The 17,419-nt window shown below is 35.2% G+C and overlaps 1 protein-coding gene across 1 annotated transcript; it reads left to right on the top strand.

Annotated features, from left to right (window-relative positions):
• Window positions 1–1,180: 1,180 nt before the first annotated feature.
• Window positions 1,181–9,974, top strand: LOC144228544 (transcription factor TFIIIB component B'' homolog; the record flags this gene model as incomplete). The annotated part of the gene is made up of 4 exons (XM_077760432.1): window positions 1,181–1,214; window positions 1,812–2,070; window positions 2,527–2,776; window positions 7,242–9,974. Coding segments are annotated over 4 exons (672 nt in total), but the record flags the coding sequence as incomplete, so codon positions are not given.
• Between the last annotated feature and the right edge of the window lie 7,445 nt (window positions 9,975–17,419).

Genomic DNA, 17,419 nt, shown 5'->3' with positions numbered 1-17,419 from the left:
TGATTGTTAGTTCTTCCTGATGGATGGACCCTGTAATTATTATGAGTGCCCTTCTTCAGNTCTCTCTCTCTCCTAGAAATAAATAAAAATATTAAAAAAAAGTAAAAAATAAAAAAAATAAATTCTCCATTTCTTATGAGGTTATCCCTAAGAATTTTATCTTTTGTTGCTCTTATCATTGAATTCTTTTATATCTGGAGAACTTATTAATTCCCTTCAACACATACAGTAATTTTTCTATTGATTCTTTTGGGTTTTCTAAGGAAAGTCATATAATCTGCAAATAAAATTTTAATTCTTCTCATCTTTGTATACCTTTAATATTCTTCTCTTTTCTGACTATATTGGCTAGTATAATTTGAAAACAAAAAGTCAGAAAATAGTCCTGATAGTAGATATATTTTTCTTATTCCTGGCTTAAATGGGAATATTTCCATTGTTTATGGATTGAGATGCTGGTTTTTGAATTGTAGTAATTATAGTTTATGGTGTTAAGAAAATGTCTTTTTATTCAATGTAAAGTTTTTTCCAAGCATAAGCACTAATGGACACTTTCCCCACAAACAGAGAGATGATGATACTATTTTTCTCCTCAGTTCTGTTGAGTTATATTAGATTTCCTATATTGAATCATCTTTGCATTCCTGAAACAAACTGCTTGATTATTATGTTAATCTTGATGTGTTGTTGAATAATGCTTATACTATTTCATTTGATATTTTTGTACTGGTGAATTTGAATTAGTATTAACCTTGATTTATAAAAAGCATTTGGAAACTTTCCCTCTTTTACTGTTCTCTAGAACAGTTTAAATAACAAGAGCAATGTTTTTTTCATAAATGTGTGGTAGAGTTTCCATTAGACATCTTTTACCCTAGAGCTTTCTGAGAGATACATGCTTTCTTTAGTTAGAAAAGGGGATGGGGAGCGTGCATGGGTGATTAAGCTTCTGACTCTTAATTTTGGCTCAGATCTTGATCTCAGGGTTGGTGAGATCGAGCCCCATGTTGGGCTCTGTGCTGAAGGTGCAGAGCCTGCTTGGGATTCTCTTTTTCCTTCTCTCTCTGCCTCTCTGCCATTTGTACACTCTCTCTTGTCTCAAAATAAACATTTATAAAGAAAGGAAAGATTGACTTGATAAATGGATTTTTAATGTTTTTGTAATTTTTTTTTAAAACAGGAGCGTTCAAAGGAAATAAATGTTGAGGAAACAGGTGAGTGAAATAAATTTTAATGTGATTACATTTTGTTATTTTTGGATATTTTTGATGCATCTATTCAAATTTGGAATTGAAGAAGAGTCTTGCTCACTTTCTCTAAGTGTCTTCCTTTTATTATTAGAAGTTTTTCTTCTCAGCCAAGATCTTGGATTTGGCACTTGCGTAGCCACAAGAAGCTACTTTCATCCTGTAATGAATAGAAAACCGTATGGCGACAGGATTTCTTGTAAAAGCAACAACTATATTTCAGGAATTAGAAAGCTAAGCCTAATGGAGTTTTTATAGTTCCACAGGTTTACCCGGAGATTAGAAAAGACATATATATATAGAGACAGAGATTTTCTAGGTCAAAATATGTTGCTATGACTATTTTGTATCTGAATACAGAAACTATTACCATAGCTTTATACCAGTTACAATGTTCTTAATAGTCCTGATAACTTATATATGAATTTATAATTTAGTTTACTCTTATTAGGGTAGTTTATGATAGAATGAATGTTCTGATTTTTTTTCCTTCAAATATTGCAGTTCAACTGGATATATAAATTTCAGTATGGATGCTTACCATTTGTCTTTGATTTTTTGAAGGGGAGTCTTACAAGGGACAAGATACCTTCCCTACCTCAGGAAGCACACATACAACTCCAGAACCTCAGAACGAGGAACTTGAACCAACTTTGCCGAGTGTAGAGTCTCAGTCTCTTGATGAAAGAGCAGATACACATACAGAAACGAGTACACCTCAGTTACCTCAGAATGAGATGATTGTCTCTGATAAGGAAGAGGGATCTTCGAAGCCTGAGCAAATGGATAGCATCACAGCAGCTTCAAAAACCCCATTATCCAGGTACTGTGAGAAGATCTTTAATAAATCCTCCCTGCCATTTCTGTCTCTCCAAGGATAAACGTAACCTCTACACAGCAGATATATATGTAAAGACTAAGTCCCGTACTTAGGATGATGTTGTATAAACACATTCCTCTGTCAGTCATGTAAACGGGAGGAGTTTTGTCAAAGGAAATTCAGTAATGTCAACATTTTTGTAGAACTCTTAAGATAAAACATTCTGTATAACAAGAGCTTACCTCTAAATGCTGAAACTAACTTTTTAGGTAGAAAATCTGCATAGGCAGCTCCTGGTATGATGGAATAAATAATGATCAGAATAATAATGATACTTAGTAGATGTGCTGATACCACTAAGGTGGTATATCACAGGTGTCATTTTAGCATTAATAGAAATTGGTATTAAGAATGTATCTTCCTGGATATTCTTGAATATGTTTACATTTGCATTTCTAGACCTGGCAGAAGACCCCTGGGATTTTTGTCTTTAATATGTTCCAAGAATAGTTTGGACTCTGATGAACCTACTCATGTTTATAATAAGAAACGCCTAAAGCCTTTTATACCTACTCTAAGACAGAATTTGAAAAGATCAAATCCACTCAATGAAAGCCAGAAAAAAACCCAAGAGTCCTCTGATCTGCTTCCATCTCCAAGTGTTGTTGTTAATACTGAATCTGAGAATATTGGCAGTTCACCAGCTCAGGTACGTGTTAACTGTTATATTTTTTTATTTGCATAGAATGGTTTAGATATCAGACTCAACTAGGAAGAACATGGCAATTGTTATTTTCTTTTGGATGTCAAAAATTATTTCAGAGCACTGCTTGTCCATCTCTTCCCCATCATACCTCATTAAAAGGGAAAGAAGATAGATGTTGAATTATTAAGTTACAGCTCCTTTAGTACAGATCCATTAAGGGAGCCATAAATGAACACTTAATTGCCATTCCTTTAAATGTTTTTTTTAATATTTTATTTATTTCTGAAAGAGAGAGAGAGAGATCGTGAGCAGGGGAAGGTCAGAAAGAGAGGGAGACACAGAATCTGAAGCAGGCTCTAGGCTCTGAGCTGTCAGCACAGAGCCTGACGCGGGGCTCGAAGCCACAAACTATGAGATCATGACCTGAGCCGAAGATGGACGTTTAACTGATTGAGCCACCCAGGTGCCCCTAATTGCCATTCCTTTAATGCAAAGAACTTTTTGACCTGTGGAAACAAAACAAAGCAGTACTTGTGTTCTCTTTGCTTTGGGGAAAATGTCCTGACACCCATAAGATTTCAAGGAATGGTGGAGTGGCTGGATGGCTCAGTTAGTTGAGTGTCTGAATTTGGCTCAGGTCATGATCTCACCGTTCGTGAGTTCAGGTCCCACCTTGGGCTTGCCGCTGTCCGCACAAAGCCGCTTTGGATCCTCTGACCCCTCTCTTTCTCTGTCCCTCTCCTGCACTGTTTTGTCTCTCTCAAAAGTAAATAAACATTAAAAAAAATTCAAGGAATGGTAAAATTAGAATTTGTATGTTTCCTTTCTGTACATTCTGTAGCTGTTCATATGGCAAGTACTGGGGTGGAAGAACATGAACTTGTATCAAAAACTTGGAAGAATATTGCAGTTGGTTACTTATGATCTAGCACAGGAAAGCTATTGGATAATGTGAGCCTCAAAAGGAGTACTTTTGTGAAGACCATCTTTAAAAATTTTTAATATTTTATATTTCCTAGAATTATTTTCTGAGACCAGTATTTTATGAGTCTTTATTATTGCCAAATTTCTATGGAGAACAGTTATTACAATTACCAGCAATGTGGAAATGTAATTTTATTTGTTTAATTTGCATTTCTTTAGTTAATAATGACTTTTTTCCCCCCATATATTTATTACATTTTCTCTCTCTTTTTTTTTTTTTTCTGTTTTGTTCCTGTCTTTTGCTTATTTATAACTTTGGGGATCTTAGTGGTTTTCTTAACCAGTTTATGTGAGATCCTTATGTAAGAAAGCCACATACCTTTTTAGCTCTTTGCTTCAAGTAATTTTTTCAAATTCATTTACTTTTTAAAATTTTGGAGGGTTTTTAATAATAGGTTTTAAATGTTTAGCCAAATCTATTTTTTCTTTACAGTTTATTAAATTGCTTTTATGATTAGAGAAAGTTTTTCTCCAAGGTATAAAATGTTCAGTAATTAGTTTTAAAATGAACTCTGTTCATAGTTATTGACTTTGGTATAGAGTGTGAGGCAAGACTAAACATTCTCAAATTGCTATTTTATTATTATTTTTGAAACAGTAATATATTCTACATGTTTTCAAATTTGTATTCTACAAAAAAAGTTTACAAAGTTTCCAACATCCGTTCTTTAGCTTCCTCATTTCCCCTTTATACAAGTGTATGCTGTTAGTTTTTGGTTAGTTTTCCAGAGATATTTTCTGTGTACACAAACATAAACATTTTTCTTCTTTTTATTTCAAAATAATAGCATACAGTTCTTCCTTGCTGTTTTCACCATAACAGTATGTCTTCGAGATCTTTGCAAAATAGTATGTAAAGTTCTTCCTTCTTCTCTGTCTCAGTCTCTCTCTTCTCTTTTTTTATGTTTGTTTATTTTGAGAGGGGACAGAGAGAGAGGGTGAGAACAAGAGGGAGAGAGAGAAAGAATCGTAAGCAGGCTCCACACTATCACCACATAGCCTAGCACAGAGCTCCATCCCACCAACTGTGAGATCATGACCTGCACTGAAATCAAGAGTCAGACGCTCAACAAACTGAATCACTCAGGCACCCCATCTTTTTTTTTTTTTAATTTAAATTAAACTTTTTTATTTTGGGATAATTGTAGATTCACATGCAGTTTTAGAAAACAATCCAGAGAGATCCTATATATGTTTTATTCATTTTTCCCCAATGTTAACATCTTATAAAAGTATGGTACAGTATCACCACCATGATAATGACATTGCCACAGTCTAGCTACAAAAGAGTTTTGTCACCACAGAGATTCTTTGTGTTGCGTTTTATAGACATGTTTCCATTGCATCCCACCCCCACTCTTCTGAATTTCTGGCAGCCTGTTCTACACCATTAAATTTGTCGGTCAAAGAATGTTATGTAAGTGGAATGTTGTATACAGTTGTGTCAGTGGAATCAACTTTTTTCCCACTCAGCATAGTTCCCTAGAGAAACATCCAGATGGTTTTATGAATTTGTTACTTTTCAATGCTGAATAGAATTCTCATGTTTATCCTTTTACCACTTGAAGGACATCTGGGTTATTTTCAATTTTTGCCTATTATGGATGAAGCTGCTGTGAACACTCATACACAAGTTCTTGTGTGGATATAAGTTCATTTTTCAGGAATAAGTACCCAAGAGTGTCCTCATTATTTTTAATGACTGTATCCTACTCCATTGTTTGGGTGTACCGTAGAGCAATATCGGTCTCACATTGGTAGCTATTTAGGTTATTCCTAATGATTTGCTATTTCAAATAATGTAATATCTAACTTAGAAATGAGTGATTTTATACTTTGATCTATAGATTGAATTCCTAGAAATGTAGCTGCTGATCAAAAGGAATGATTATTCGTTTGATAGATATTACTTGATTGTCTTCCATAGGGAATATATCACTTTCTCTTCTTATCAGCAGTGTATGAGAGGGCCTTTCTCGTCACACTAGCATGTAATCAATTTTTTTCACATTAGGACATTCTTCATAGATTTAATGAGCATTATATGAGTGAGGCTGAACACCTCTTCATGTATTTGTATGATTTATGCTTTCTTTGTGAACCATCTGTTTATATGTTTGATTTTTTTAAAAAAATTGGTTGGTTTATTAGTCTTTTTCATATTGATTTGTAGATGCTCTTAAAGAAAATCCTTTGTGATGAAGCTTGTATATGGTTTTGGTTTTGTTTTGTTTTGTTCTGTTTTTAGCCTGTATGCCCTTTATGTTTTGATTTTGTGTATGGTAGTTTTTGCCATGCAGATATTTTTTATTTTTACTTAGATGACTTTTATCAGTCTTTCCTTTTATGGCTTCTGTCTTTCTGGTCATTTAAAGAGGCACTCCTGGGGGCGCCTGGGTGGCTTAGTCAGTTAAGCGTCCGACTTTCGCTTAGGTCATGATCTCACGGTTCGTGGGTTTGAGCCCCGCGTCGGGCTCTATGCTGACTGCCAGCTCAGAGCCTGGAGCCTGTTTCAGAGTCTGTGATTCCCTCTCTCTCTGACCCTCCCCTGCTCATGCTGTCTCTCTCCTAGAAATAAATAAAACATTTAAAAAAGTAAAAAATAAAAAAAAAGTAAAAAGGCACTCCTGGGGTGCCTGGGTGATTCAGTTGGTTAAGCGTCCGAGTTCAGCTCAGGTCATGATCTCACGGTTAGTGGGTTTGAGCCCTGCATCAGGCTCAAACTGCCTGTGCTGACAGCTAGCTCAGAGCCTGGAGCCTGTTTCAGATTCTGTGTCTCCCTCTCTGACCCACCCCTGCTCACGCTGTCTCTCTCTCTCTCAGAAATAAATAAATAAACATATAAATAAATAAATATAAATATTTTTTAATGTTTGTTTCTGAGAGAGAGAGAGACAGAGTGCAAGTAGGGGAGGGGCAGAGAGAGAAGGAGAAACATGCTGAAGCAGGCTCCAAGCTCTGAGTTGTCAGCACAGAGCCCAATGCAGGGCTCAAAACTCACAGCCATGAGACCTTGACCTGAGCTGAAGTCAGAGGCTTAATCGACTGAGCCACCCAGGTGGCCCATGAGTGTGTCTGTTCTTACCCGGATTATTAAAACTTTTCATTGTAGATTTGATGTTATGTTTTTCTATATAAAATTTTTTTCATGGAAATGAGGGTAAAATAATGGACCATGTGTATATTATAATTAATTTAATCATGTCTGCTGTTGTATATTGAGTCCATTTTTATTAAAAGTAATGCTTCAAAGGTTGTCTTATTCATAAAACTCTTATACTATGTTTTGTATTATTTCCCTAATATAACAGCATAGAAATGAAATTACTTGGTCAATGAGCATGAACATAGTTAAAACTCTTAATATTTATCACTATATTGCTTTGTGGTAGTTTAAATTGATATTGAAAGGCAATATCAATTTAGATTACCCCTACCAATACATAAATGTTGTGTGGCGTACTTATTTTTATTATCTTTTTAGGTTTCTTCTGATCATCCCTTACCAAAAGAAGAATGTAAAACTGGCCAAAACCGGGCACCTGAAGAGGGGCCCACCACAGTCTCTGAATATTTTTTTAGTGATATCTTTATCCAAGTGGATGAAACATAATAGAAGTCCTTTTTTTTTTTTTTTTTTTTTTTAAAGTCTAGGATTTCCACAGTCAATTATATCAACTAAGCAGTATTTAGAAAAAAGCATCACTGGCTATTTTTCTTTAGGTTGATTCTGAATATTTAATGAGCTTGATTTGAAGCTTTTATAATCAGTGGAAAGCTTTGCCAGGTTCCTTTCATTCTGACTGATTCTGCATTTTGGAAATACAAAGCAATTAAGAACTGCTTCTGAGATGGAAATAGCTTCTCTTGTTTACATTTTTATTCTTCCTGTGCTGAACACACATGGACATTCTGGAATGTTGTGGATAAATGTTTCTGTATAAATCACAGTGCCCAAGTATTTGGAGGTGGACTGTATTTAACATTTAGTGAACTTCTTTTGTAAAGGTTTTTTTTTCTGGGATTTTTTTTTGGTGGGGGGCGGGGAGGTGGTTTTGTTTTTTGTGTTTTGTTGGTTTTGCTGAAGGCCTTTCAGTTGCCTCTAGGTATATGAAAGCATATTGTGAAACTCCGCTTTAGTATGGTAAATGTTAAAAACTTCTATTTTCATCTATTTGACTGGAAAATATGTATTTTTCTAACTGATGTTGATGTAACATTAGTCCTAATTGAACAAGTAAGTAGTATTTAAACTTATTATTTATAAAGACAAAACATCAAAAAGTTTATTTATTTTTAAATTTTTTATTTAAAAGAATATTCAGTTTTAATTATTTTCACCACTCAGATTATGGGTAGAGAAGGCATTGACAAATTTATGTTTGTCCCTTTTCCCTCTTTAATTTTAAAGATATTTAAAGTTATATCACTAAAGGTATTTGGATAGTATATGTTTTGAATACATTTGTTTCTCATAGTTTAGTATATTGAATTTGTACTGTGAATTTTTGGTTTTTCTTATTTCTTGGATAATCTCAGGATTTGTATGGGGGAAAAACCCTTAATTTATGAGGGAGATTTACATACAAAACTCAATCCCCTTTACACACACATACACTGACACACATTCCTTTTTTTAAAAACTGATTTCTTGATAGTTTTTTTCCCCCATTAAATTCTGCTTTAGGAACACTTAGGCCGTTAAGCACAGAACATAATTGTGATATTAAAACAGAAAATCAGATAATAATAAAACTTCATTAAGTCATTGATTATCATCAGTATTAATTTAAGGGTTGTTTTTAATTTTGAAATTTTGTTATTTACATTTGTAATTCCATTTTCCACCCAAATCTTTGGTGGTTTGAATCTAACTTCTTAAAAAAGCAGATTTAATATTCTATTTGAAAAGTCTCAGAGCAAGAGTCAGAAATACTTTCCACAAAATATGTTCGAATTGTGGGCTAGAAAGTGTCTGTGGCAATTATTAAACTCTGCTATTTCAGTGTGCAAACAGCCACAGAGGATTCTTAAGTGATCTACATGGCTGGATTGGGCTTTTAATTTTACCCCTACATTAGATAGCAATTTTCATACCTTAAAGGTGCTGACATCTTTATCTATAAAATATTCATCACTGAAGTTATGAGTTGTGCATCACAATTAAAACTGTTGATTGATTGCATTACAAAATCATCAGTATTTTCAGCTGGGAAGATATTTTAATGTCCAGATAATTGTATATTGAAAGAAATTGTGGCCAATTTTTGAGTTCACTAGTAAAATAGGATATGGCTCAACAAGTGTAACAGTAATCCTAAAATTGCTGTTTGAGCATTTCTTATTCATTGCTTTATAGTGAAATTTACAATTTAACTTTGTCATAAAGGAGGATCTAAGAATCTGAGTGGAAATTCTCAATAGGTATGCATTAATTTATTTCATGTGATTAAGATGTCACAAAAATCATGGAATTAAATCACATTGTCATTTTAATGCCCTGTTTTTATAAAATTTTTTAAAGTCTCATATTCTGAAATAGTTTCTTTCAGTTAATGTTAGTTTTGGTGTTAAGTTGCCACAGTTAAACTATTATTTTATCCCTTGTGTAATATTTATTTTTTAACTTTGTTAACATCTGTCTCTTGTTCATCTATAATGAATTAATTTTATGGAAGATACAGCTTCTTACTGTATAAGAAGTAATTTTATCTTTGGGTATTCATTGTGTTAAAGAATCAAGTCAGCCAGCTAAATTGTCCTACTATTATATCCTTAAAACTAATCTGGGAAAATGAGAAACGTAATCAGTGTCTTTACCTTACAGGGTGGAAGGAATTAGTCACGCCTGTATTTAATCTGATTCATATAAAGATAATGTTGTGAAGAAGAATTTTATAAATCTTAAAGGAGGTATGAATAATGGTTTTTGTTTTCTTGACTTTTCCTCCTGAACACTTATATCTTAGCACGCAATCAACATGATGGTTTAAAAGCCTAATTGTTGGTAAATGAATGAGGCACAGATAAAATTATGAATATCCACTCTTGACCATGTTATTTGAAATAGAAGTGTATATATAGACCATGTATATACTCTCTTGCTTGAAGGAGTTTTTGACAAAAAGCAATATGTCATTTGTAAATTTTCTTGTTATAAAGAAAGCAGTTATGTTCTATAGATATAAATTATGTAAATAAAAGTTATTTTATACTATTTCTGTTGTCTTTTTTCTTTTCAAATGACCGAAAGATAGTGATGTTTAATTAACCAAAACTTGTCAGTTTTTCACCTACAGCTTACACTTAACTTTCTTCCTTCTGTACAAATATAGTATACCTGGAAGAATTAATCTTTTGTCTGATACGCGTGCTGTGAAGGATATGTTTTTGATCTTGTAAGAATAAAGAATAGACTTGCCCCTGATTCCCATTTAGGACATGTGGAGAGTTGCTTTCTTGTTCATTTATTCCTTAAATAATGAATTTTTAGGTACAAGAATTCTCAATCTCTTTCATTCTTTTTTTTCTTCCAATTTTGTTTTCTCTGTAGAGAAAGACAAATGGGAAACTTTAGTCCTGGACATAATATAATCCTGGACTTCTGAAGTGGATGGATATTGACAAAATCTTAGTTGTTCAAAAAATTTAGCTGAGAGAAATATTTGTAGAAATTTTCCTAAAGAGTAGCCTGGCCATTTCTCCAAGTAGAATTTTTATACTGAATTTGGTCAGATCATCAAAGAGCTATGTATATGGGCTGCATACATTGTTTTGTCTGCTGTGGTTAAGGACATTATGTCAGATAGTACAAAAGCCTGAAGAAATTGTTATTTTTACCATAATGATGTTACAGACTTAATTTTTTTTTTTTTTTAATCTCCCAATATCCTACTTAGGAGAATCTGTAGGAAATATTTCTTTGACTTCAGTGCCAGGAATAATTGGACTTCTGTTCAACTGGTCTGATACTTTATGTGGGCCTTGTGAATCCTTATGTTGTTTTCTTTATCAAAGCAAGGCTAAATTTGTGGCAAAACTACAGCAAGATACTTCATATCACACACTTTATGTAGTAAATTCATTCTGGCTTTACTTTTTACTCTAATTTCCCTCTGCCCAGATTTTTAAAAACCCTCACTTTTTAAAAATAACAGGTTACCATTTATTATTCTAGGCTTGGTACTAACCTTTTAATATGCATTATTTCGTATTTTAAAAAATCATTATACGTGGCTTAAAAAGTTAAAGAGTGCTAGATTTCAAACTAGCTGTTTCTTCTGTTATTACGTATTTCTAAGTACGGTTATTCTGTTAATCTCTTACTTATGAATGTTAGATATTGTGCATTATGGTGCTTAAGAATATTAGCTTTCTTGAGGCCCCTTGGTGGCTCAGTCGGTTAAGCTTCTGACTTTGGCTCAGGTCATGATCTCACAGTTGGTGGGTTCGAGCCTCGCATCAGGCTCTGTGCTGACCGCTCAGAGCTTGGAGCCTGCTTTGGAATCTGTCTCTCTCTCTCTGCCCCTCCCCTGCTCACAGTCTGTCTCTCTATCTCTCAAAAATAAATAAACATTGGGGTGCCTGGGTGGCTCAGTCGGCTAAGCGTCTGACTTTGGCTCAGGTCCTGATCTCACGGTTTGTGGGTCTGAGCCTCACATCGGGCTCTGTGCTGACTGCTAGCTGAGAGCCTGGAGCCTGTTTTGGATTCTGTGTCTCCCTCTCTCTCTGACCCTCCCCTGTTCATGCTGTCTCTCTCTCTTAGAAATAAATAAAACATTAAAAAAATTTTTAAAAAATAAAGTGGGACCAAACATACATATTCACAAAATAAACATTAAAAAAATTCAAAAAAAGAATTTTAGCTTTCTTGGGCACCTGGGTGGCTCAGTCGGTTGAACATCTGACTTCAATTCAGGTCATGATCTCATGATTCATGAGTTTGAGCCCCACATAAGGCTTTGCACTGACAGTGTAGAGTGTGCTTTGGATTTTATATCCCTCTCTGCCCCTTCCCTTCTCTTTCATGTGTGTGATCTCTCTCTCTCAAAAATAAACATTAAAAAAAAAAGAATACTAGCTTTCTTAAACTCTCCCTTCCATATGTCCTTAATATGCTACAATTAAGGTTTAATCCGTATTCAGTATTGCTATTGTATTAATTGTAACTATTCATTGCTGTGCCACATTATGTACTAAGGTGACACTTATGGTACAACCTTTTGTTTTTCTTGGAGTCAGTAATTGCTTCAGAATGCCTCTGTGTATAATTTTCCACATGGCCAAACTGTCAGATAAACGGTTTCCTTTTTTTCTTAGAAAACTTTATGAACCTCTTCCTACTGTAAACTGGTCTAGTGGCTTCGTAGGTCTTTATGTGCAGCACAGCTGTCATTGTGGGACTGCCCTTTGCCTTTACTCTCTGAATTTCCTACCCCTCTTTCCTGGTTTAGATTCTCTGTAGGACCCTTGGCATTGTCTTTCTTGATTTGTTTTTAATTTTTTTTTAACATTTATTTATTATTGGGAAACAGAGAGACAGAGCATGAGCATGGGAGGGTCAGAGAAAGGGGGAGACACAGAATCCAAAGCAGGCTCTGAGCTGTCAGCAAGAGCCCAACGCGGGGCTCAAACCCATGAGTGGTGAGATCATGACCTGAGCCTAAGTCGGAGGCTCAACCGACTGAGCCACCCAGGTGCCTTTTCTTGATTTGTTTTGGAAGGTACATTCTCCACTGTTTACTGCAAGACGGTACATGGGCGATAACATTATTTAAGACTTTACCTGTCTGAAATTTCTTTATTCTACTCTCAGTTGGGCTATGAATAGAATTCTTGAATAATTTGAAAATACTTTTCACATCATTTTGAAGGCATGCTCCATTGTCTTCCAGTTTTCAGTGTTTAAAAGTTTGGTGCCATTGATTCCTTATCCACTTAATGGACCTTTTTAATACAGAAACTTCATTTCCCTCCCTTCTGGGAAATGTTCTTATATTACTGTTTTGATAATTTTGTTTCTTTTATTTTCATGGTTCTTTTATCTACAATTTCTATTAATCTTTTTTTCTGTAAAATAATTTTAATGTGCATTTTTTTTGAAAGAGCAGGCAGGGGAAGGGCAGAGAGAGAGGGAGAGAGAATCCCAAGGAAACTCTGCACTGTCAGCGCAGAGCTGATGTGGGTCTTGATATCAAGAACTGGAAGATCATAACCTGTGCCAAGATCAAAAGTCAGATGCTTAACCAATTGGGCCACCCAGGTACCCCTGTAGTTAACAGTTTTAAGGCATAGTTTACATTTCATAAAATACACAGATCTGAAGTATTCACTTTGAGTACTAACAATGCATACTCTTCTGTAACTACCCTGCAAAGCAAACATTTCCATTATGCCAGGAAGTTACCTTGGCCTCTTCCCCTCTCTCACCCACAAAGATTAGTTTTGCTTGGACTTAAACTTTGTGGAATCACACGCTGCATTTTTTTTCTATCTGGTTACTTCTGCACAATGTTTTTGGGATCCATCCCTGTTAGTACTTTGTTCACTTTTGTTGCTGAGTTTTATTCTATTTTATGAGTATACCACATTATATGAATAGACCCTAATTTTCTGTCCATTTTCCTAGGGTATTGTTTCCAAACTTTGACTATTTTGAATAAAGATATATATTCTTGTGCATAATCTTTTTGTTGATAAGTTTTTCTCTTGTGTAAATATATGGTAGTGTCATCTCATTTGTTAGATATACATCTAACTACTTGATGTTCTGTTTTAAAAATTTTGTTTTTATGTAATCTCTACACCCAGTGTGGGACTCAAACTCACAACTGTATCAAAAGTCATATGCTCTACCAAATGAGCCAGCCAGGAACCCCAGTACTTAATGCTCTTTGAATACATTATAAATGATGTTTTAAAAATGCTTATTTTCTAATTGTTTATTGCTGAAATATTTGACTTTTATAAAACAGTCGACTTTTATATTCTAATAAAAATTTTAACTATAGTTATTTCCATAGCATCCATTCATAGTCTTAAGGTTTAAAACCAACTGTGGGGCTATTAAAGCAAGCCTTTCAATCCTAAAGGAAAGCTATTTCCCCTTAGCAAACAGTTAAAAACTCAGTTATAATAAGATACACAAGTATAAACCACTAAAACTTTAGTTAAGTATAATGTTAAGTATAAACTGAAATTTAATGCCAACCAGGAAATAATAGCCCTGGCACTTACTAATAAATTTAGTGTCTAGCAGAGTATCTTGTTTCCTCATAACATGTTTTCTCATCCTAATAATTTCTCATTAAGTGACTAATTAAAGCTGGTAATCTTTAGTTTTGATTACATTTCTACCAAGTTGTAAGTTGGAAATGGGGCTTAAAATTTTATTTCCAGGGGTGCCTGGATAGTTCAGTCACGTAAGCGTCTGACTCTTGATTTCAGCTCAAGTCATGATGTCAGTCATGAGATTGAGCCAATCGTGAGACGGAGCCCTGCATCAGGCTCTGTGCTAATAGCTTGGGATTCTCTCTTCCTCTGCCCCTACCCTGCTCATGCTCACTTGTTCGCTCACTTTCTCAAAATAAATAAACGTTAAATAAAATAAAATTTTATCTCCATGTTTCTTTCCCTTCTACAGATTTTTTAAAGTCTTGGTTTCATATCTTTATTTACAAAAGCTTTAAATTTTTTTTTCATAATCCTGTTCTTGTTTCATGAATGCAATGTATTTTCATTTCTCTAAGGATGTTGTAGTTTGTTCCTTTTACCATTGGTTTCTTCTGAGGTTTTCTTGTTTTTGTTTTCTTGGTTGGGGTGGGTGTCTTTTTTCATGTTGAAAATTTTACTCAAATGCCTGTTGATGCTTGGTTATCTATGTATATGTTAGAGAAAGTTTCTAAAAAGTTGATTGGGAGCTTTTACAAGCTTATTGGAGTATAAATAGGATGAGCCAAATTGTAGGTACACAGTAGATGCTTATTTTCTAAGGAGTTTTTCCATTGGGAAACCTCAGATGTCACTGTTGATCTTTTCTATGAAGTGGTAAGGTTTCTCTAGACTCCTACATAAACCTGGTAGCCAGCATTTTAGGCCTTGGAGGAAAAAGGAAGGTCAGGAACAGGGCTTTCTTGATTTGGCCTCCAGACTTTCAATTAATCTTTTTGGTTTCAATCTGGCACTTTAATCCTGTGTAGTGTCCCTATATTTGGAACTTCTGAGATGGCAGTTTCTCCAGAAAATATATCCTGGGCCAAGTGGGAATGGAAACCTGAGGTTCTAATTACTTCTTATACAGATTTTCAATTAGTTCCACTGTTTCTTTGTCTCTACCGCCTTTCCTCAAATCCATCCACACCTTTGTCTGTTGCTGGTACCACCAATTTCTGAGCCTTGCAGGGGTTTCTGGGAGGCAAACTGACTCGTTATTTGTTTTTATCTTCCACTGGAAGCACTTAGATTTCAGCTTCCTTTTTTCTTCTAAATTTAGTATTCTTGTTTTTGCCTACTATCTTCACATATGTCCTAGTTTAATTGAAGGTGGGATATGAATTCTTCTTTGTGTTGCTTTGGGATCATTTATGAGAGAAAGAGGTAAAAACATCGTTATTTCCATTATGAAAGCTGAAATACTGTATTCCCTAAAGTAAAAAAGTAAACAATACTATGTACAACTGTACACCAACAAACTGGATAACCTAGATCAAATGGACGAATTCCTAGAAACAAAACCTATCAAGACTACATTACAAAGAACAGAAAACTTGAGAGGTGCCTGGGTGGCTCCGTCAGTTGAGAGTCTGGGTCTTGATTTTAGCTCAGGTCATGATCCCAGCATCATGAGATCAAGTCCCATATCAGGATCCTCGCTGAATGTGAAGCCTGCTTAGGATTCTCTCTCCTTCTGCCCCTCTCCTCTGCTCGTGGTCTTTCTCTCTCTAAGAAAACAAAAAACAAAGACAAAATTTGAATAGATCTATAGTAAAAAGACTGAATGAGTAGTAGACAAAAAGCACTGAACCTTATGGCTTCACTGGTGAATTCTACCAAACATTTAAAGAAGAACTAAGATCAATCATCCTCAAACTTTTACAAAAAACTTGATGAGAACACTTCCTGATGCATTCTGAGGCCAGTATCCTGATACCAAAGCCAGACAAAGACACAAGAACCTTACAGACCACTATCCTTATGAATGTTGATGCAAAAGTCCTCAATAAAATACTAGTAAACTGAATTCAGCAGCATAATACAAAGGGTTATACATTAGGACCAACTGGGGGGCTTATTCCTGGAATGCAAAGATGATGGTCCAACATATCAAAACTGATTAATGAAATATACCACATTAACAGAATAAAGAAGAAAAAAGACACACATGATCATTTCAATTGATGCAGAAAAAGCATTTGGCAAAATACAATACTGTTTCGTGATAAAAACAACTAACTAGGGATAGGAAAAAACTATCTTAACATCATATAAATGCCATGTATGAAAAATGCACAGCAAACATCATATTCAGTGGTAAAAGACTGAAAGTGTTTCCTCTAAAGATCAGGAACAAGGCAAGAAGTTCCACTTTTGCCACTGCTATCAACATAATGCTGGAAGTCCTAGCCAGAGCAGTTAGGCAAGAATGAGAAAAGGCATTCAAATTGGAAAGGAAGAAGTAAAATTATCACTTTGCAGATGAGGAGTAAGTAGAAAACCCTGAAGATACTCGGACAAAAAAAAAACCTGTTACAGCTAATAAATGAATTCAGCAAAGTAGCAGGATACAGTCAACACACAAAGAGCAGTTCCATTTTTATACACTAATGAACAAGTTGAAAAGGAAATTACAGAGACAATTCCATGTACAATACTATCAAAAAGAATAAAATACAAAAAGCATAAAATAAGAATTAACTAAGGAGGTGTAAAGCTTGCCCAATGGAAACTACAAAACAATCCTAAAAGAAATAAGACACAAATACCTGGTAACACATCCCATGTCCATGGACTGCAAAACTTAATACTGTTAAGATGTCAATATTATCCAACGTGAACAGATTCAATGTAATCCCTAACAAAACCGCAATGACATGTTCATGAACAGAAATACTCATACTAAAATTAATACGGAATCTCAAGCAGCACACCCCAAATAGCCAAAAACAAAAACAAAACCCTTGAAAGAGAAGACAAAGCTGGAACACTCATGAACTTATAAGACCCAGCGCCAGAAGAGCAATGGACACAGGAGACACTGAAGAAATATTTGTTGAATGAATGAATAAAGACGTATCGCCTCTAAAGAGTTTTGTTTCTCAGGACAGCTTACTGCCTGTGTAGTTTACAGCTCTCCTATAATGATGAGATTTTTCAAGTGCCAGCCCTCTTCTATTAAGAGGGGAAGAAAAAGACAGCACGTGGAAAATGAACTGAGACTATTTCCAAGATACTGTACCTCGTCTACTCAACTCAGTGCGCAGACAGGAGGGGAGGCAACCGGAAGGTGGCTCCGCCTCCGGACCGCGGACCTCCCGCGCTCGCGAGGGGACGGGACCTCGCGGGGCTGCGCCTCTGTCGCTTATTGGCTGAGTTCCGGGGGCGTGGGGCGCCGCGACGACCAATTACGGCTGGCGAGCGCACGCAAGCGCCTTTGCTGACCTGGGA

Source organism: Crocuta crocuta, unplaced genomic scaffold (assembly GCF_008692635.1).
Source record: "Crocuta crocuta isolate KB4526 unplaced genomic scaffold, BGI_CrCroc_1.0 scaffold503, whole genome shotgun sequence".
Lineage (NCBI taxonomy): Eukaryota > Metazoa > Chordata > Mammalia > Carnivora > Hyaenidae > Crocuta > Crocuta crocuta.
The sequence above is the reverse complement of the archived record's forward strand: the minus strand, read 5'-3'. Positions and strand labels throughout refer to the sequence as shown.